This window comes from Phragmites australis, chromosome 11, assembly GCF_958298935.1.
Source record: "Phragmites australis chromosome 11, lpPhrAust1.1, whole genome shotgun sequence".
Taxonomy (NCBI): domain Eukaryota; kingdom Viridiplantae; phylum Streptophyta; class Magnoliopsida; order Poales; family Poaceae; genus Phragmites; species Phragmites australis.
Window position 1 is genome coordinate 2,769,404 of NC_084931.1, and position 21,579 is coordinate 2,790,982.

The following is a 21,579-nucleotide window of genomic DNA, read 5'->3' on the forward strand; positions in this document are numbered from 1 at the left end:
GGATTATACAAAGCGTCAGTTGAATATCGTAAAGTTACTAAACCCTCTTTTATTTATAGTTTTAAAACAAGGTGAAGAGCGGAAAATTTATAGTAGCTACCATTATCATTTCCTCGTGGACTTTGTATGGAAACAACACTTCACAAAAGATATATATTTATATTGTAAAGAGTAGTTTAACTCCAATATTTTTCAATACAAACCTACCCGTGTCCGTGTAGTTATCATGCGACCTATCTAAAAGCTCATAAAGATGTTGTCACGCTACGCTACTGCACAAAATGCAAAACGGCGTCTATCTTCTTACTAGAAGTACATGGAAATGTGTCGACGGTTTTGTTCACCATATACACAAGACCTGGATGGGCATTCTCCGTGCCATGTTAGCAGAATGGAAGGAACAACAACCACCCATTATTTACCAATAGTCGCAATCCCCGGGCCATGCTTCTACTTCATATCAGAAAATGTATCACGAAATTTAAGTTATGGAGTTACAACTTCATGCCAACAAGTCCATACGATACACTACTAATACTAAGGTCCATAAGCTTGAAGGTACTTCTAAAATGTGTCCCTGATAGTTTGTCTAGGGGTACTCCATTCTCAAAGGATGGCTCCGAACAAATGCATCAATGCAACATCTTCTGACATTAGAATGACGGGCGCCCTTTTGAGTCTGACGACGAATTGAAGTGGTTTGACCTTTTCCTTCCAAGGGTCTTCCATGTGAAACTACTTCCCTGTAAACCGCTGGTAATGACTTCATCACCATCGTCTTCATTCTCGTCCTTGCTGTAGGATGAAACTCCAGCCCTTCCTTTCTCAGGTGTCCACATTGGGTTGTTTGCACCGTCTGCACTGTTTTCTAGTGATCTGGGCCTTTTCCTCCTTTCACTAAAATAATCTCCCTGTATGTCCGATGAATAAGCAGTCCTCTTTGCTCTTGGAGTCATCTTTGGAATGTCTTCAAATCCATCCTCGGATTTCATCCACTGATCACCAAAAGAGTCTGAATAGACAACCTCCTTCCTCCGTCTCTTTGTACCAACCATAATATTCTGGAATTCCTCTGCCACGGTCTTCTTGGTTAAGGTTTCGTTATTGTTGGCAAACACCCAGTCTGGAACCTCATTTCCATCCATAAGCCTAGATTTGTAGTTTTCTCTTTGCCTCCTTTCTTCATCCATCTTCTCAAACAACCAGAATTCACCGTCATTTCGAGCAGCCAAACGATTTATCTCACGCTCACTGGGAATATCAGTTCCCAGTGAGCTTGTTCCTCTCCTGAGGATCTCCTGCAGCATTGCTCGCCTGTCCTGTGCTGTAGTGGGAATCAACATGAAAATATTCATGGGTTCCAATAAAATTACGAGAAAATGAAATATGTAGGAACTAGAGCATTCCAACTCACCTGTGGAAGTTGTGTTGAACAACCCAGCCTGGATAACTTTTGCATCAATACCCATCTTCTGTTTTGCGCGGTCCAAGATCTCTTCTTCAATTGAACCAACACTAACGAGAACAAATACACGCACTTCATTCTTCTGTCCTATACGATGGGCACGGTCTTCAGCTTGCTGGTCCATTTGAGGATTCCAGTCACTATCAAAAATAATAACAGTGTCTGCAGTCTGCAAGTTCAATCCAAGGCCTCCAGCTCGTGTGCTGAGGAGAAACAAGAAATATTCTGAATCCTTCTTATTAAAATCTGCCAATAACCTCCCTCGTTCTTCAGTCTTTGTGGATCCATCAAGCCTCATGTACTTGAAATTGTACATTTGCAAATATACTTCCAAAATGTCAAGCAGTTTTGTCATCTGAGAGAAAAGTAGAACCCTGTGACCAGCTCTTTGCAGTTTCGGAAGTAGCCGATCAAGCAATTCAAACTTCCCTGATGCTCTAACAATTTCCTCCCGCTGATACATGTTATAATGCTCTACAAATAGGTAGGGATGGTTGCAACACTTCCTAAGCTGCATTGACAGATTTTGCAGAGCCTTTGATTTGAGCCCTGCACGCATGCAAGTAAAACAATAAGCACATTATTTACACAAACCATGAAGAATGGAAATGTAAGACTGACCAAGGACCAGATAAGGTACCAAATAAACCAACAACACAAATAGATTCAATTTCGCAATGATATTATAGCAGAAGACCAGAAATTTGTAACTGTATGCACTGTCCCGTCAAGGTCTGGTAAAAAATTACAAATTTTATTCTCTGAGAATATTTTCTCTAGGGAAAAAGGGATTGATAGTACTAGGACATACCAGATCCTAGCGAAACCCTTTCTCTGCTTGTGACTTGTTCGTAGTATGCTTTTTGCCAAGCAGACAAGTCACACTTGAGTATTACTTGTGTTTTCACAGGGAGATATTTTTCCACTTCATCTTTCTTCCTCCTCAGCAAAAATGGGCGCAAAACCTGGGCAAAACAAAGGGTGCAATGAACAAATTTAAATATTTCAAATATCATAATTAGCCATCAGCTTATGTTTCACCACACTTTACATGCTGCCATCCAGATGGTTGCATTCGACCAAAAAGATGAGGATGCAAGTGGAGGTATCACATGGCAACATCTAAGGGAGTTACAAGAACTAAATGAATGGAGGGGGTGGATTGGGGGCTGCATTACTCACTTGATGCAAGCGATGTATGATTAGTAGCTGCTCCTCATCATTAAGACTGACATCACATGCAAATGGTGCATTAAACCATTCCTCAAAATTCTGGGAAGAATTAAAAATATTGGGCAGAATAAAGTTAAGCAAAGACCACAGCTCTTGTAGGCTGTTTTGGATTGGAGTGCCAGTCAAAAGTAGTCTGCGACGGATCTGATATCTGCAAAATAAGTATCAGCAATCTGAAAGTCTAATTGTCAAATGGTCCAGACAAACTAAATAACTAAAACAATGAAGAATGCACAAGGGTGCTATTAAAAAAATGGTACAATGAGAGTAGGCAACTAGCCATGAAGAAAACCAGTACTGAAATATGATGGAAAACCTTTTCACAACAACTACAAATTTGGTGAAGTTCAAAGTGTATTATACCTACCTAACTGATTGATTAGTTTTAAAGCTGGTAACAGAATCAGTAATTCCAATATACAATACGATGACTATTTAATCAGGAATGAGTTGGCACTATACTCATGATATGAATTATGGCATGTATTAAGATTTTTAGTATGCTAAGGAATGAATAAATGTCACTTATGATGGACTAGATCCCAACAGAAGTCATCAAAACTTCTTTATGCAATTACATCTCCCAAGTCCTCTTTTCAGTATCACTTTTCCAACCTTTTCTTTACTCAAAATATAAAGATCAAATCTTGTGGCCAAAAAAATGGCCCTGCTCCTTGTGCAGACATGTGAAGAAGACATAATGCATTTCTATGAAGACTAAAGGAAAGGATATTTGAGAAGTCCATGGTTCATAAAGAACAAGTAACTCACAACTCCCTTAATTGCAATCTTAGCTATTAAGACTGAATAACCCTTCCTAGTGTTCTGGGAAAAAAATGCCATGCCAATTATTTTAGTACAGGAAGTTTTAAGCTATGGAAGTTTTAAGCTTCCGGACTTTTTTAGCCGAGACATAAAGATATCCTTAAGTGTTTACCGCAAGTAGAGAACTAAACATGAAGACAACAAAAAATAGCTGGTAAAGCAACAAAAAAAATATATGATAGAACAGCACTATAGCATCCACATATTTACTCAGCTCCCATAATTTCAAATATCAAGGAAAAACCCTACAGTTTATTCTTATGTCAAGAAGGCATTATTGCAACATCCTCAGATAATAATTGTGAGTAATTAAATGTCATCCAAATCTTTAATAGGTTAAGACAAATATGAATAAAGCATATACCCGGATACTAGTGTGCGAGCAAGAGCACATTCATGGTTTTTCAAACGATGTCCTTCATCAACTATCAAATAATGCCAGTGAACCTTCTTTAGGAACTTCTTATCTTTCAGTATTAAGTCATAATGCGTGAGCAAAACATTAAATTGTACGCCTTCAAAATTTGCTTCCCTTAGAGTCTTCCTCTCATCTGGACGACCATCATACAGAATTGTCCCAATGCTGAAACAGACAAAAGCATGTTGAGTGGGTGGCTTTGATGCATAGTGGAATGGACAATGTACACAGGAATTTTGATCATGCACACTCCAGATAACAGTACCTGGGAGCCCAAGTTTTGAATTCATTAGCCCAATTTGGTAATACTGCTTTTGGAGCAATTATTAAGTGTGGCCCAGCAACCTCCTTCTTTTCCAACAGATAAGCGATCAAAGCTATGGTTTGAATTGTTTTCCCCAAACCCATTTCATCAGCCAGAATGCCATTCAAATTGTTGTTGAATAAAGAGAGCATCCATTGGAGACCCTCTAATTGATATGGTCTTAATTCCCCACCTTCAAGAGCTGATGGCTGTTCTGTTACCTGTAAATACAAAGGACACGAAGAAACATTTAGGGCATGTTTGGATGTTACACTATCTAGAAACCACAGTTTCTGAAAACTACAGTTTTTTAAATGTGTGCAATGAAATACCACAGTTTGTGAATACAACAGTATTTTACAGTTTTAGGAAAACCATGAAGTGTTTGGCATCTGCAGTATTAAGTAAAATATTTTGTTTCAAGGAAATATCTATTAGGCTAACTTGTCATTATAATGAAAAACTAAACAAGCTATGCAGATACATATGTGGAACAATCCTACAACGTTATGTCTATTTTATTAGCTTTTGAATTTAACAGTACATAACCAATGTATATCCATTTAAGCGTAAACAAGCAAGTTTTGTATAAGCCAGATCATGTTCAACTTTATTAACTCATAGGCTAACACCGTGACACGTGAAATATGAATCTACTGATACACATGTATGCACTGGGTAATGTATGAGCAGGAGTTTCTTAGCCGAAGTATAACGCGAACTATGCAAGCGTGGGAGCCAAAGCTCGGTTTCCAGAAAAAGAGGTCAGGAGTGGATTTTTAAATACTCCAAAAATGCCATGGTATTGGGAATACTTCGGTTTTTAAAACCATAGTTTTAATTGTATCTAAACACCTCAAAGTTTTCAATACCACAATATTTTTAAGAAACCATGGTATTGCCTAAAAACTAAAAAAATACTTTGTATCCAAACAGGCCCTTAGTTTCACAACAATACAAAGCAACACAGATTGTACTATGATTTTGCAAAAACAAAAGGACAAAGTTAAATTAACGAACACAAGGATAGCATAAACTACAAACTCCAATTAAAAACAGATATGGAATCAATTAGCACTGGAATTTTCCATGTTTAGACCTTTGGATATCACAACTATTAAAGCCAGAAAGAAACAATCACCGTCAGTTATTGCAAAAAGAAAGAATAGCCTTTGATATAATATTCCCACTTTACATGAGATTGAGAAAGAGGCGTAATTATGGGCAGTTGAATCCTATAGACCCAAATATTCCCATTTAATGCATTTAAATCACCACATTCTCTACTAGTAGCAGCACTCTCCCCTGCTGTATTCCCTAACGAACATTACCTACCATCACTGTGCCCAATAGTTGATGTCCAAATTTATGTTAAAATGTAATCCCCATGCTCAAGCTTGTGACGTTAGTTGTTTAACAATTACTAATATGATGGTCAACAAAACTGCACTCGCTCTAAACTGTGGGAGACAATACACTTAACAATTTGTCAAGCAAGAAGTTCAATATATGCCTATTGAAATTCTGTTCTACCTTCTCTTCAATGGAGTGGACAGTAGAATCAAGTCTACGCCCTGCATTAAATTTACTTTCATTGGCAGAACCAGGAGGATCTGCATCGTCATCTGAAGGAGATTCCCCAGGTGATTCACTCTTGATGCCGGAGATTTGAGAACCATCCTCAGATTCTGACCCTTTTGGCACTTCAAACCCTTCAGGCTGGTTAACATGCTCAGCATCTTTTTGTCGCTGTACAGCTTTCCCAATTCCTTCAAGAAGCTCATTTGTTTTGTCAAGGAGCATTTTCAGGCGTTCATTCTTGCTCTCCTCGACCATCCTCATATACGCTTCTTGATCACCATTTTTCAGTGCTACCAATCTAGTTTTCTCAAGCCGTGAGATACGTTGACGTGCCCGAACATGCCATGCCTACATTTAGCAAGTGAAAAGGGCTCTCAAACACTGAAGTAGCACATTCAGAACATGAATATCTCTAGGATAAAAATCATATTCTAACATAGGAAATTTAATATACTGTGAAAAAAATGCAATGATGTGCTAAAAAGGTATAAATAATACAGTAAACATCGTTACCAAATACTTCACTTCTGTTCTCAGGATTTAAAACTACATTCCATCAAAATCTTCACCTTTCATAAACACCAGGAGCATAAAAAATATTGTTAAGATGCAAGCTATAGTTTACTGAGGCAAGACCATTTCAGATAGACCAGATAGTGTCATAAACCAAATTTAGAGCTATACAAACTAAAAAATAATTGGCAATATGGGAGGGTTATAAAACAGTACTATAGACATATCAGTAGAGTGTCGGCCTGTCAGAATAGTGGAGAAAATCAAGAGAGTAACTCTTTTCTCAAGTTATGAAACAACTGGTGCTTTGCTTGCATCTACCAGAAGCAGAACATATCAGATTATCACTATTGGCATCGAACAATGTTTCAACAATGTCGCAAGATACAACAGAATATCCATGGTTCAGTATATGGTGAGCTAATGTTTCTACAGAAAACACAAAGCTAGGTGGTGTATCCAGCATCTTGTTTGCTAAATTCTAAAGATAAAGTATACCAAATCGTACCAGAACTCCATCATTCCGCTGCTTTCTTTGTTTGTGTGTAGTTCCTAATTGCACCTGATGTTCCCTATATGCATTGAGAATTTCGGTAAAGAACTTCCTCTTCCTCATATCCGCCTGGTTCTTTTCCTCCTCTTCAAGTCTTGAGATCCTCTAAAGTTTGAAAGTACCAAAATTGTAATCATGATTTCAATTGTATTAAAATTACCCAACCTTTATCAGAAGATATATGACACAAACCTCTGTGAATCTCTTTTTGCGGTGAACATCGTCGGCGTCCATTAAAAAACTATCTCCAATCCCATACATGGTAAAAGGATATCGTATCCGCATCATCCCCCAATCGAACAATTGTCTCTCGGGATATGCACATTTCTTGTGTAGCCAATATTCTGCACTGATATCGGACCGCACTTTCTTCTGTAAATCTAACAACTGCACAAGGTATATGAATTATCAGCAACCATCAGTAGGATAAATCACATTCACTGCTGATTCTATTCTTCAAAATATGGACCTGTGGAAGTCATATGTGATGGTTTTAGATATGGTGTATAACGAAATAGATAATTGCTGGCTAAAGGATACTGTGCAATTCATACTCCTGTACATATTACTTAGTTTTAGCACTAAATATTTGCCATCTAAAAACTTCAAGGTAATTCCTTGTTAAGTATTTACTGCTAGAAATGTCTTCCGTACATATTACCAACTGCCCAATTGTATGGTTGTTTGGGAGGTGCAGCTGAACCCCAGCTCTTTTTAGGTATGTAGAAACAACTGAAATACTTAATTACTTATGCACAACGGTGACCAGTTTGGGTGGTCAATGCATTCTTTTGTGAAGTGTTTAGGTGCTGCATTCAAACCAAGCTCTAGCCAAATCATATAGAGCCTTTAGTCCCAAGCAAGTTGGGGATCGGCTAGAGATGAAATTAGCTCCAGCCATATATTCTTTTAGAAAATTGTAGTTCTGTTTTATTTCTTTGATTTCAGTGGTTTGTTGCATGATCTAATGACTTGGTCATACCTTAGCGAGTTGAGAAACAAGCCTTATGGCACACACAAAAAGAATAGTTAAGAGACACATACATTAACAGAACCCTACCCCACCCCAATCCCCTGGGTGTACTGCCTTGCTTCACCTATATAGAATTCGATTAATCCAACATGTTGCAACGTTTCAAAATTTCCATAAAATATCATTTATGTAGTAAACATATAGTTAAGTACACCTGCATATCGAGATTCAAAAAATACAAGCGGTTTTGTTAGCACATGATGACCAATGCAAGATTGACTGCTTTGTATTTTGTTTCTTGATATCTAGGCTGAATTTGAAATCGAACTTTTGCAGGTTTACTTAACTTTGTGTACCATATACTTGACTTATTACCAAAATTTTGGAACATTGCAACATGCTGAATTTGCTAATGGGGATGCTGGAACCCTTGGATACGAAATCTGCACCCATATTCTATTTATGTGTCGAGTAACCGACCTGTTAGAAGATATACAGATACACCACCACAGCTAATGCACTACACACTCCCATCCATTAGTTCCCGCATCCACCACTGGGGGAACATGTCATACAGTGACACGTCAATCAGTACCTTGGTCTATGTTCTAAGAGCTAAAACAACTTCACACCAGAGGTAGTATAACTTTGCTTTTACACACATGGTTACCTGTTTCCACAGAAATGGAACTTGGAGCAAAAAAATGCATGGTTAGCCTACCCTAACTTGCTTGGGACATAAAGGCTTTGTTATTGTTGTTGTTATTCAAATGCATTGTCCACAATGATTTATCTACATGGTACCACTACCACATCAAACACTACAACTAATTCAAAGAACTTGGGTGTATATATATGTTGGATTCGATCCTGCGAGAGGTGGGTTGAAAGAACACACACGCGATCACACACTGGACACAGTATTTTTCTCGCTGCTAACAGCTTCTAATGTATTTACAAAAAATCTAAATCATACTCTAGGGGGCTCAGCGCATATAGGCAAAAAAACGACCTAAAGTTTGATGGCACAGTAACCGACGTACTGCTACAAACTGGCATCTATTGCTACAGTAACCAACAGGGGAAAAAAAGGATTACCCTACACACAAGGATTACACTAACATTACTCCCTCTAAGTCTTGCGTTTTTGCTTAAGTTTAATTTGGATCATTCCAGTCCTAGCTCTAAGCTCCTGGAATCTAACTCACCATAATGCCTTTGTTAAGATGTCTACGAGCTGGTCCTTAGTGCCAATGAAGTTTGTACTAACACTTCTATTGTCCAAGCACTCCCTAATGAAGTAGTAGCGCACATCGATGTGCTTACTGCGCTCATGGAATACAGGGTTTTTGCTCAGTACTAGAGCTGATTGGTTGTCAACCTTGAGCTCGATGGTGTCGGCAGGTTTACCATTGAAGTCGCCAAGCAATCGAGCCAGCCACACACCTTGTGTAGCTACAGTGGTGGTGGCGATATACTATGCTTAACAAGACGACAAGGTCACCACCCTCTGTTTGAGAGAATAGCAACTCATTAGGCTGTCGTTGTAGAAGAATAGAGCGCCAGAAGTGCTCTTACACGTATCAATGTCACCGGCAAGGTCGCTGTGCTGTCACTGTAGCCGACCAGCCGTCCCTCCTCTGCTTTCTCATAGTGGCAGCCGCAGTTGATTGTCCCGACAACATAGCGCAGGATCCTCTTCACAGTCGTCATATGTTCCTAAGTTGGCCATTCCACAAAGCGGCTCACGAACCCGACGCTGAAGACGAGATCTGGCCGCGTGTGGACGAGATAGCGGAGGCTTCCTACAAGCCTCATGTACTCCATCGTGTCCACTACTGTTGTCATGCTCTCGCAGCTGAACTTGAGCCGTTCCTCCATTGGGGTGTGAGCGGGATTGCAGTCTCTCATCCCCGCCATCTCTAGGATTCGAGCGGCGTATTGCGCTTAGCATAGCGTGATGCCGTTACCATCGTTGCTCTGCTGAACCTCGATCCCAAGGTAGAAGGGGAACAAACCGAGGTCGCTCATCTTGAATTGAGTCTTCATCTCTGCCTTAAATCAATTGATCTCCCTGTTTGCCAATCACGTGATGATTGGATCATCCACGTAGACCCTAAGGAGCAGCAGTGTGTTGCTATGGCTGCGCCGTTACGTCGCATGTTCATACGCGCTCTGCTGGAAGTTGAGAGCCCTCAAAGTATTGTCAAGCTTCGCATTCCATACGCGCGGTGCTAATCACAAGCCGTATAGTGCCTCCCGCAGCCACAGGACCTTGTGCTCTTCTCCGACGATGACGAACCTCGTCGGCTGTGCAACATACGCTTCCTCCTCCAATTCGCCGTTGAGAAAGGCCGATTTCACATCCATGTAATAGACTGGCCATTCCCCTTGGGCAATTAGCGTCAGCAGCAGGCGCACGAACTCTAGACGGGCAACATGTGTGAATAACTCGTCAAAGTCCACGCCCGGCTGCTGCACATAGCCCTTGACGACGAGGTGGGCTTTGTGCTTGATCATAGCCTCGGCTTGGTCTTTCTTGGCTTGAACACCCATTTGAACCCAATTGGGCGGTATCCATGCAGCAGCTCCACCAGCGTCCATGTCATGTTCTCCTCGACGGACTTCATCTCTTCCAGCATCGCTGCTCGCCACACAGTGTCACGTTCCGCCTCGACGAAGGAGCTCAGCTCTCCTACGCTCGCCAGGTGTAGCTCGACGACGTCCAAGACATTGGTAGCATATCCCGCCAAAGCTCCCCCGCCGCTAAACAGCTTGTCAGCAATACGGTAGCATACTGGGTTGTCGTCGTGGTGTGCATCAAGCCTAGCGCTATCATTCGGCGGTGGCATGACGAAGTCCGCCTCCCTGGTAGATTCGCTGCTCAGCGTTCTGGGCGACGCATCGACCGCCGGTGGACTTGGTGCAGGTGGTTCCGCCACTGGTGTTCCTCCTCCGGCTGAGGTGGGCCCATCAGCCGTCAGGAGATGGACTTTGACTCACCATGAACTCCACAGCGAAGTCGCTCAACAAAGCCACGCTCCCAGCTGCATCCGCCTCCCAGCTTCATTCGGATTCCTCGATGAAGATCACATCTCACGACACGCGAACGTGCTTGGTGCTCGAGTCGTAGAGGCGGCACAACTTCGCGCTATGCTCGTAGCCGATGAAAACACAGTGTGTGCTCCTATCATCAAGTTTCCACAGATGCAGTCGCGCCTCCTTGACGTACGCCAGACAGCCGATGGTGCGCAAGAAGTTCATCACCGGCTTCCGGCTGTGCCACGCCTCTAACAACATCATGACATCCAGGCTCTTCATCGGTGCACGATTGAGCAGGAATACGACGGTGCTCACTACCTCCCCCAAAACTCTGTTGGCATGCCCATCTATTTTAGGAGCGCGCGCTGTCGCGATGATCGACAGATTGCACCTCTCCACGTCGTTCTCTTGTGGGTTGTACGACGCGGAGAAATGTCGTTGGACGCCACGATCTACGCGGTGGCGCGTGAATTTAATGGACGTGAATTCGCCGCCGTTGCCTGTGCGAAGTACGCGGAGCTTCCGACCACTCTCCACCTCCACCTCCACCTAGATCGCATTGATTGCCACCACCGCATCGCTCTTCGCAGCCAGGAGCGTCAGCCACATACAGCGGTTGGCATCGTCCACCTGTTGTTGTCGACGTGATGGGACCGCAAAGATCTCCATGGGCAAGGTCGAGGCGCTCTTTCGCCTAATACTTGGCCTGTGACGGGAACAGAGATCGATGGTGCTTGGTGGTGACGCACAGGTCACACAACTGCTCGACGTGCTCCAGTTGTGGTAGGCCTCACACCATCTCATGGCGTGCCAGCTGTCAAAATGCGTCAAAGCTTATGTGGCCATAGCGTGCGTGCCATCGCCAGGCTTCTCGTCGTGGCACACCGCGAGACAGATGGGACGGGCGACATCGAGGCGCAGGATGTGCAACCGGTTGCACCTGCGGAGACGAACTTTGGCGACGAGGCGGTGTTGGCGGTCCCAGATCCGCAAGATGTCGTCCTTGATCAGCACCTTGGAGCCGCCCTCGTCCAGTTAGCCCACGTTGATGATGTTGTTCTTCAGCTGTGGGATAAAGTAGGCTCCGGAGAGCGCCTTGTGCTCTACGTTCTTCCCGACGAACAGGATTGTGCCACAACCACGGATATCAACCACCGAGCCATCTCCAAAACGGACGTAGCCCACCACACCTCGATCGAGCTTTGCGAAGACATCGTGGCGACCCGTCATGTGGTTAGTGGTGCCGGTGTTGAAGTACCAGCCCTCCAGGTGGTCGCCATCATCGTTGGCGCCAAGGTGGACTTGCGCGCGCGGCTCGTCAAGGTGGGCATGGCTTAGCAGTGGCTCCTGCGCATCCCTGAGAGTGCACACCTGCGCCATCAGGAGCACAGACTCGTCTTCTTTCTCATCGCCCTAGGTCAAATACACATGCTCCTTCTTGGGCGTTCAGCGGTGCATGGCCTAGTGGCCATAGTGGCTGTAATTGCGGTACTTGTCGTGAGAGAGATCGCGCGTGGCCTCCTTGCCATCATAGCCGCCGCCTCCCCCTTTCTTCTACAGTGCGCACGCACGGCGACGGGCATTGCTGTTGCCCGAGGACCCTTCACCCTACTTTCGCTCCTTCATGCGCGCGAACTATTGCTCGTTGAGGAGGAGCTTTCCGTCGACAACTGGGGATTCTTCTAGATCAAGACGATCCTCCACCGCCTTTAGCCTCCCAGTCACTTCTTCCAGCATGAGCGTCGAGAGATCGAGAAGAGTCCCGATGGACAGAGCAATCTGCAAAAATCTTGTGGAGACTACTCGCAGATATTTTTCTACCACCTTTTATTCTTCCATCGTTTCTCCGAGTGTGGCGAGGTTGATGACGAGGCCAGAGGCACATCACGAAATTGTCGATCGTCTCCCCATCACGGAACGAAATTGCCTCGAATTCCTTCCGTAGTTGTTGCGCCAAGGCCTTACGGACACGATTGTCGCCGACGCGCATCAATTTGATGGCGTCCAAGGCCTTCTTGTCGCTTGTTTTCACAGCGGGCGTGTGCCGATCATCTCCTGGGACACGACGCGGAGGATGGCCTCCAGCGCCATGCGGTCTTCCTGGAAATCCGCATCACCGAACTCCACTGCGTCCCAGAGGCCGCGAGCCTAAAGCATGACCTTCATGAGCAGGCTCCAGTCAACATAGTTGCTCCGTGTGAGGATCGGGTACGACACGCTGCCAACCTCCTTGACCACACGTTGGATGGCCACATTGCGTCCACCGACGTCTCGGTGACGCAATCATCATGGCGGCAGCGATGAGGAGCTATGGCGATTGAAGTGCCTCTAGGGAAAGCCGCACCACTCGTAGGAGCCGACATCGTATGGATCGATCAACCCTGGCTCTGGTACCAATTATTGGATTCGATCATGCGAGATGTGGGTTGGAAGAACACACGCGAGCACACACTGAACACAAGAGTTTTCTCGCTAGTAATAACTTCTGATGTATTTGGAAAACATCTAAATCATACTCTAGAGGGGTCAGCCCATATATATAGGCACAAAGCGACATAGTGTAGCTACAGTAGCCGACGTGCTGCTACAAAGCGGTATATTGTTGTTGCAATAACCGACAGCAAAAAGGATTAAACTATATACAAGAATTACACTAACAATATAGGTCCAATTCATGAAGATATAATGTTTTAAAGTTTTTTGGTAGAATAAATGAATAACGCAAGCATTGTGATATATAACCAATATATTTCAGATTTTAACATTTATCAGCGGTAGAACCATTATCTGCACAAAGAGGGTCAGGGCAAAAAAGAAACCATAACAAATGAGCAACCAAGTAATGCATGCAAAGTAACCATTGGTTCTAGATACCCCATTTACCTTTAGTCCATAAAGTTCAAGCAAACACTTCATTTGCATGTCTTCACCCCTAGTAGAAGGTAACCCTGGCACATAAAAAGAATTAAGGGATGAGGCTCTTGCAGGTAAACAAAATGATGATCAAACAACTAAACAACTCTTTAAAGAAGTCAAGCAGTAGAGAAGCTCTAAAGCGAGAACGAGCCAGCAGCTCGGTTGGCTAGCTGCTCCAGGTGTGAGCGCTGCCACCTAAGTTCGATCCCTTGGATCGAACTTGGGTCTCACCGGAGTTTATCCCTATAAAACAATCTTCCAGATAGCCTTGAGCGTCTGTGGACCATAATAGGAAGATGACGTGCCCGTCGCTTGCGGAGCCTGAGGCTTCGTGAACACTTTAGTAGGCATGTGTGTATAGGTTGTAGGTCTAGCGTGTGCCCTAGGGTGTGTGTGTGCGTTTGTGCGTGCGTTCAAATACTATAGCTTGTATCCCAGTGTTGAGACTTCAAAAAAAAAAAGCTCTAAAGGCAGCTGCCAGGAAAATAAAAGCAAGCACAGGCAAACTGTACTTGACATATGATAACATTCAATAACAAGTGGATAGCATATACTACACCATCAAACACAAAAATGCCATTCTAAATTTGCAATTTTTCCACCTTTCTAAGAGTTCAATTATAAATTCAAGCTTTTCCCCATAAATCAAACATAGCAACATAACCAAAAGAAAGCCTGGGATCACAGCCAGACCAAGCCACAGAACCAAAAGAAGGCCTAGGAGGTTAGGACCAATGCCAGGTCAGGGACCTTCATTATACTGGAGATGTAGTTGACATGGAAGGCCAGGAAGAAAAACTGCCAGCCAACCAACCAGGTTTTATCAGACCAGAAAGACGAAACCAGGACAAAAAAGCTAAGAAAAGTGATTTTTAAAACTACTCACAGAATCAATCAGCTAACAAAGTATCAAAAAGAAGTTCCTATAAGACCTTCGAGTTCAGCTAGCCGATGCTGGATGGATGCATTGAATCGTCCTTCTTTTAGAGCGGCCAATTCTGAGTAGGATATGGGCGTTCTTTGATTCTTAAATATTGCATCTTCAAGCTCTTCAATCAAGGTGGCCCCCTGTCAGGTAACAGCTTTACTCTCAGTCAAAACATAGAGGAAAAGACCAGTCGAAAGCTAAATATCAAGCACTTCACCCCAACCAAAACCAAAAAGAGATCAAGAAGTAAGCACGTCTACCTAATTATCTCAATGACAATATGGTACTTTACAATTACATCACAAACAACAAATTATTTGTGAACACCTGAACACAAAAAGAAGATAAGCAATTTATATCATTGTTTAGGGGGTGATCAATTTTCTCTAGACCAGAATAAGTCTTTTTCAATCACACAAAATTGTGACCTGATGGAATGGATAACTCAAACCATGCACCGAGGGCAGATCATTGGAGCACTAGCAGTCCTAGTCAAACTTCACCAGTTGTATAAGGCCATTTCTAATCAAACCTAAGTCAACCATTCATAAACAGATCAAATTCAAAGAACACAAACCCCAATCACCTCCAAATTTCCAAACAACGAACATTGGTTGCCAATCTGAGACTTTCTAAAGGTTAAATCCAGAACATACACCAGCAATGACACATATACGTTGATGAGACCCCACTTTATCCACTCCTGGTCAAACTCCAACCATAACCAAAGGTAACACAATGGGGGGGAAACAGCCCATGAAGGAAAGAATCGCACCTAAAGTTGTATGAGTGCAAAGCAAAGCTCACAGTTCCTACCTAACTAAATATTAATTTTCCAACACTATCTAGGTGAGATCCAGCCTATGTCACTTCCACCAGATCCAACAAAAGCATATTGCTTATGGCAAAATAAACTAAAATTCAACACAAAATCCGATGCTAAGAAAAGCAACCGACATTTCTAACAGTTTGTCTTATCAATAGCTAACGTTAGAAAGTTGCAGTGAGATGTTCTAACTTATAAATTTCATGAGTCTGAGCCTAATGAAAAACAAGAAACCAAAAGGAAAACCTGGCCTAGGCAAACACAGATCACAACGGAGAGAACAAAAAAATCTTATATGGTGCTTATTTTAGAGCGTATAAACAAATTGCACCGTCTCAGCCAAGAAAATAAAATTTATGATGGAGGATCTGCATAAATAGTGTATTTTCAAGCAAGCAATATATGCTCAATAATCCGCTATCCCTCAACGTCGTCTCATCTGAGCCACAAACCAGCTAAATCTATCAGCAACCATGTAAGCTCCAGAATCAAGCAAATATGCCCTAACAAACATTTTTACCTAATGTCCAATGAATACCAAGACAGAACCCGCCAGAAAAGTTTGCAGAACCTCCCCCCTCACAGAGGTGCATCTGTCCCAGCATGAGCAACGAAAGCTAATGCTTATGTAGAAACCCAATGGCATACTAATTACTAAATCATGCGCTCCAAGTGCAGCACACAATCCCCAGCACGAATCACGCTCTAACCCAAAAGTACTAGAGAAAATCCCAGCTGAATCTCGTCAATTCCACAAACCCTAATCGAATCCCCTACCAAGCCGGCCCCCCAACATCGCAGCAGCAATCGAGTACACGACCCCGGAGCACCCGAGCGAAAGGGGAATTCGCCACACGAACCGAAGAACCACCCGCACGCACCTCAGCCGCACCGTCGGCGGCGGCGTCTCTCTCGCCTCCCCCATCCGGGACAGCCATCTCCTCTCCCTCTTCCTTCTCCGCCTCCTCCTCCTCCTCCTCCTCCTCCTCCTCGCCGCCGGCACCGCCGTCGTGGTAGATGGACGACACAGCCCGCAGGACGGCGGGGGGCAGCGGGAGGTTGCGCGAGAGCAGGTTAAGCGCGGCGACGAGCGTCCTGGCCCGCTCCACCGCGTCGCCGGCCTCCTCCGCGGCGGCCGCGGGTGGGGCAAGCGCCGCCGCAGCAGCGTCCACGGACGCCGCCATCGCTATCTAGGCTTTCGCCTCGCCTCCTCCGCGAGGCGGGACAGCGTCGGCTCGGGCGAGGCGGCGAACCGTTCAAATCGGCGCGCGGCAACGGTCGATTGTTTCCTCCGCTGGCTTTCGAGTGCCTGTGTCCGGGAAGCCGAAGCTTCGATCGGGGGAGGCGGGCGACGCGGCTGCCTGGGCTATGGTCGGGGAAATTTGGGGAATTTTTTTCCTCTTTATTTTTTTGCCTCTGCCGTATATATTGTGGATCGGGTTTCGGTAGACGTGTGGGATCCGATTTCCCGGATCGGATGGTGTGCGTTGGGCTGGGCTGGGCTGGGCTGGTCTGGATCCGAGAAGGCCTGGCCCATAAATCTGACCATGGTACCAGACTCGGCCTACAAAACTTTTCGAAGTAACTTTCATGGAGAGGCCTAATTTCGTATTTTACAGCCCAAATCGGAGCAGGCAAATTGATTGTTAAAAAATAAGGCAAATCTGACTTTGGCTTAGAGATTAACTAGGATTCCAAATAAGGCTACTGTTTTGCCAAAAAAATAACTGAAGGAAAAAGTTGGGACTTGCTTAAATAAGAATTTGTAAGTAACTCGTGAGTACTTAAAAAAGGCTTGTATGTAATATAAACATTTGTCAAACCCCACCAGCGCTATTTGGTGTCATGTCAACCCTCACCGATACCATTTGGGCGGTTAAATGGTGCTTACCAGTGTCAATTTTCTGCGTTCGGGAATTCAACGCGGGGCGGATCGGTAGATTCTAAGAGAAGGAGCACAAAGGTCATGTAGGATCTGCTAACTTGATAAGCAATTGTGATATGGCGTAGTCGATCATATCAGGAAACGGTGAGGGCTGAAGCATGTAAGTATAACGTGTGGGCCCATTTTATCATATATGTTCACAGTAACAAAAATATAGTTTGTGATAAAGTAATATAAAGTAAGTGCGGTTTTGTGAAATAGGGTGGGGAAATATAGTTTTGTGATAGTTATATCTAAAGAAGTGTAATTTTTATGATAATATAAAATGTAGAGACAGTCTTGAATTACATTTCTTTAATCAGGTATATTTATTTCCTCTGTAGCATTACGATCGTCTCTACATTTCTTGAATTACATTTCTTTAATAATATTTTGTTGATCGTTATATCCTTTTCCACGATAAGATATTATTTATAGTCTATTTAATTTATATATTATATATGTTCTATATTTATACTTTGCATTCATATATTGTAGTTTCTAACAACAGGGGGAGACAATAAGCAATTGAATAAAGAAATAAGTTAAAATGAATTATCACTATCACTTTGATCATCTTACAAAACAAATATGAGGAAGAAGTTCAAAGGATAATTCATTTATACAGTTTAGCGAATAATTAGGCATACGCTTTCACATACTTGAAAAAGAGCGACAAAGTCACATATTTTAGTTGCTAATGTTATGAAAATATTAATGTCTAAGACACACAATCGTCCACCGCTAATGAATTAAAATCTACTATAAAACACGATAGGTCATTGGGTTCGAAAGACAAAAATACTCGAAAAAAAGAGAGCAAAGAATCAAGATGGCCAAGCCAAGAAATAACGATAATTCAAGAAAATCTCTTGAACAGACATTAGACATGGCAAATAGTAATGCTACAGAGGAAATAAATATACCTGATTCTTCAAAAAATGAGATCATTAAACTATGTCATGTCTGAAAAATTTGGAACCATGATAAAATTATCATTGATGATGCATTTGTATATAACCTAGCACTAGAAATTATGGATGAAAATGAGAAACAAGAACCTCGATCAGTCTAGGAATGCAAACAAAGAAAAAAATGGCCAAAATAGAATAATACAATTCAAGCATAATTAAATTCCCTCACAAAAGAGAAGTTTTTGGACATGTAACTCATACACCTAATAGTGTTAAACATATTGGTTATAAATAGGTATTTGTGCGAAAACAGAATGAGAAGGGATATATTACAAGATATAAGGCACGATTAGTTGCCCAAGGATTCTCTTAAAGACCTGATATAGATTATGAAAAAATATACTCTCCCGTAATGTTGTATCTAATAGATGTTGTTACAGCATACTTGTATGGATCACTGGACAGTGACATGTACATGAAATTCTCTAAAGTGTTTAAACTACCAGGAGCAGGTTCTTAAGAACAATATTTAATCAAATTTAACTAGTCATTATATGGATTAAAGCAATATGAGCGAATATGGTATAATCATCTTAGTGAATATTTGACAAAAGAAGGGTACAAGAAAGACTCTATTTGTCCATATGTATCCAAAAAAGATCCGGATCTGAATTTATGATAATAGCTATTTATGTTGATGATCTAAATTTGATAGGTACTCCTCATGGAGTCAATAAGGCAATATATTGCTTAAAAACAAACTTGAAATGAAGGATATGGGGAGAACTAAATTTTGTCTTGCTTACAAATTGAACATCTCAAGGATGAAACTCTATTGCATCAAACCACTTATACAGACAAAAAATTAAAACAATTTTACATGAATAAAACACATTCTTTAAGTACTATAATGATTGTTATATCACTTGATGTAACCAAAGATCCTTTTTGCCCACCAGAAAGTGACAGTAGAATTTTTTATCCTAAGTGCCATACGTAAGTGCCATAGGAGCGCATGTATCTTTCTACTCATACACGACCTGATATTGCATTCGTTATTAATATGTTAGCAAGATATAGCTCTTATCCTACACAATGACATTGAATGGTGTGAAGCATATACTTTGTTATCTTCAAGGTACAAAAGACATGAGTTAATTTTTTCTAATATATGCAAGGGAGAAATAGTTGGTTGTGTAGATGCATGATATCTATCTAATTCACACAATGATCGATCATAAACTGGTTATATTTTCATGTATGGTGGTACATCTATCTCATGACGCTCAATGAAACAAACTATAGCAGTAACTTCATCTAACCATGCAGGATGGCAATTCATGAAGCCAGCAGAGAATACGTGTGGTTAAGGAATATGACACATCATATTTGCAAAGAAGACAATTTACTTTCAGGAGAAGAAGTGCTTACAATCATACATGAAGACAATATGGCTTGCATCATCTAATTAAAAGATGGATATATCAAAGGAGATAAAGTGAAACATATATCGTCGAAGTTTTTCTTTACCCATGATCTTCAAAAGGATAGTGTTATTATAGTCCAACAAATTCGTTCAAATGAGATTCTAGTAGACTTATTCGCGAAGGCACTCCCCATTTCAGTATTCAAGAAATTGGCTTATGGTGTTGGGCTGCGGCGACTCAAAAACATTAAGTGATATTGCTATCAGGGGAAGTGAATATGTGTGCACTCCTTTTTTCTTGACCATGGTTTTTTTTTTTCCACTGGATTTTTTTTCTTGGCAAGGTTTTTAATGAGGCATACATATTCATAATTAATAGACATCAAAAAGGGTGTGTTACAAAATCTTCATTTATGTGGATGTCCATAACCCCTATACCATTGAATCTTTAACCTCCATGATATTAATGATGTAACTCTCCTAGCATTAATTCTTGTAACAATATTGTATGACTATATATATAAGAATTTACATGTATATGATAGAAGACAATAAGAATATCTGATTTTATCTCTTCTTTGTTCTCTACATTCTTACATACCAATTTTTAATAGTTAATAAGTAGTTAGTATATAATAGTATGGAGAAAATCTTGCAAATAACATATTTAAAATAGAAGTTTGCATGCATCTGATAGAAGACAGTAAGAATATCTAATTTTATCTCTCACTCTCGTTGTTATCTATATTCTTACATACCAATTTCCGATAGTCAATAAGTAGTTAGTATATGACAGTGTGGAGCAAATATTGCAAATAACAAATCTAAGAAATAAATACCTTCGAACAAAATTTGGTAAAGCAAATTGTAGCCTATTTGCAAACAAATTCATACATTTTGGTCAAGCAAATTATTGCATATGCGTGATCAATTTTGTTAAATTTACGAGCAAGTTGTGAAAAATCATATTAGAGAGAACAATCAGTAGATATATAGAAGCAAATCAATACAGTTGGAGACATAAATTATTGCATATTTGCAAGCAAATATAGTGAAAATGCATAGGATCATGGGAGCCAAAGATCACAAAGGAGTACTTGTATTGTTCTTCTTCCTCGAACCACAAACTTTTCCCTCCAACCCCTATCCGCTAGTGCGCCCACCTCCTTTCGCATAGGCGATAGTGAGCGGCTTCCCTAGCAGCGGCTGGAATGTGGATTAAATCGTAAATTGAAAGCAAGGCTAGGATAAATTTGAAAGCAAATAAGCGTAGATCTAAAAGCAAATCAGCACAATTTCTAAGCAAATTGGTACAAATTAGCAATGAAGTGCTAAAGACGAGCTCAATGGAGGTGGGCACCAGCACCGATTTTTCACTCGTGCCCAAGTACACGCGCCACTGCTCCACATAATGCTTGTGGGTCTCAAAATAGAGCACCAGCCATCAACCTCAACAACCATATGCCTTGTAAAAAAATAGCACCATAACTGAGGAAAGCTGAAATTGTCAATCGAGAGCACATCAAAACTGGAGTTGATCCCTCATGCTCTTCTCGATCAAACAAAAACACATAAACCGATTACCACATCAAAATTGATTTGAGCACAAGGATGAAATTGAATAAAAAACAAAGACCACACGATCACCTTCGTGGCAACCCTCCCATCTTCCTATATCATCTTGCAATCTAATAAACACCAAAACCAAACACCCTAATCAATAGATTTGAGGGGAGGG

At 41.8% G+C, this 21,579-nt stretch overlaps 1 protein-coding gene across 3 annotated transcripts; it reads right to left on the bottom strand.

Moving 5' to 3' along the window:
• Nucleotides 1–348: 348 nt before the first annotated feature.
• Nucleotides 349–16,967, bottom strand: LOC133884292 (probable ATP-dependent DNA helicase CHR719). 3 transcript variants are annotated; one of them, XM_062323648.1, is made up of 12 exons: nucleotides 16,459–16,967; nucleotides 14,756–14,891; nucleotides 13,791–13,855; nucleotides 7,085–7,279; nucleotides 6,848–6,997; nucleotides 5,779–6,174; nucleotides 4,207–4,466; nucleotides 3,888–4,106; nucleotides 2,648–2,849; nucleotides 2,277–2,430; nucleotides 1,415–2,014; nucleotides 349–1,324 (listed from the first exon to the last, which is right to left on the bottom strand). In XM_062323648.1, the coding sequence occupies exons 1-12, from the start codon at nucleotides 16,759–16,761 to the stop codon at nucleotides 654–656; spliced, it is 3,351 nt and encodes a 1,116-aa protein (XP_062179632.1). In that variant the 5' UTR covers nucleotides 16,762–16,967; the 3' UTR covers nucleotides 349–653. The 3 variants fall into 3 exon arrangements, with proteins under 3 accessions (XP_062179632.1, XP_062179631.1, XP_062179633.1); XM_062323647.1 differs by having other exon boundaries at nucleotides 349–2,014; XM_062323649.1 differs by lacking the exon at nucleotides 14,756–14,891 and having other exon boundaries at nucleotides 349–2,014; nucleotides 16,459–16,569.
• Nucleotides 16,968–21,579: the final 4,612 nt, after the last annotated feature.

What these genes read in the sequence shown, in the direction of transcription:
- LOC133884292 (XM_062323647.1), bottom strand. Translation starts at nt 16,761, where the DNA reads ATGGCGGCGTCCGTGGACGCTGCTGCGGCGGCGCTTGCCCCACCCGCG. An exon ending in AGCGGAATGATGGAGTTCTG is followed by an intron (nt 6,175 to 6,847) that starts GTACGATTTGGT and finishes TGCTAAATGTAG; the next exon opens with GCATGGCATGTTCGGGCACG. An exon ending in TCATACATCGCTTGCATCAA is followed by an intron (nt 2,431 to 2,647) that starts GTGAGTAATGCA and finishes TGTTTTGCCCAG; the next exon opens with GTTTTGCGCCCATTTTTGCT.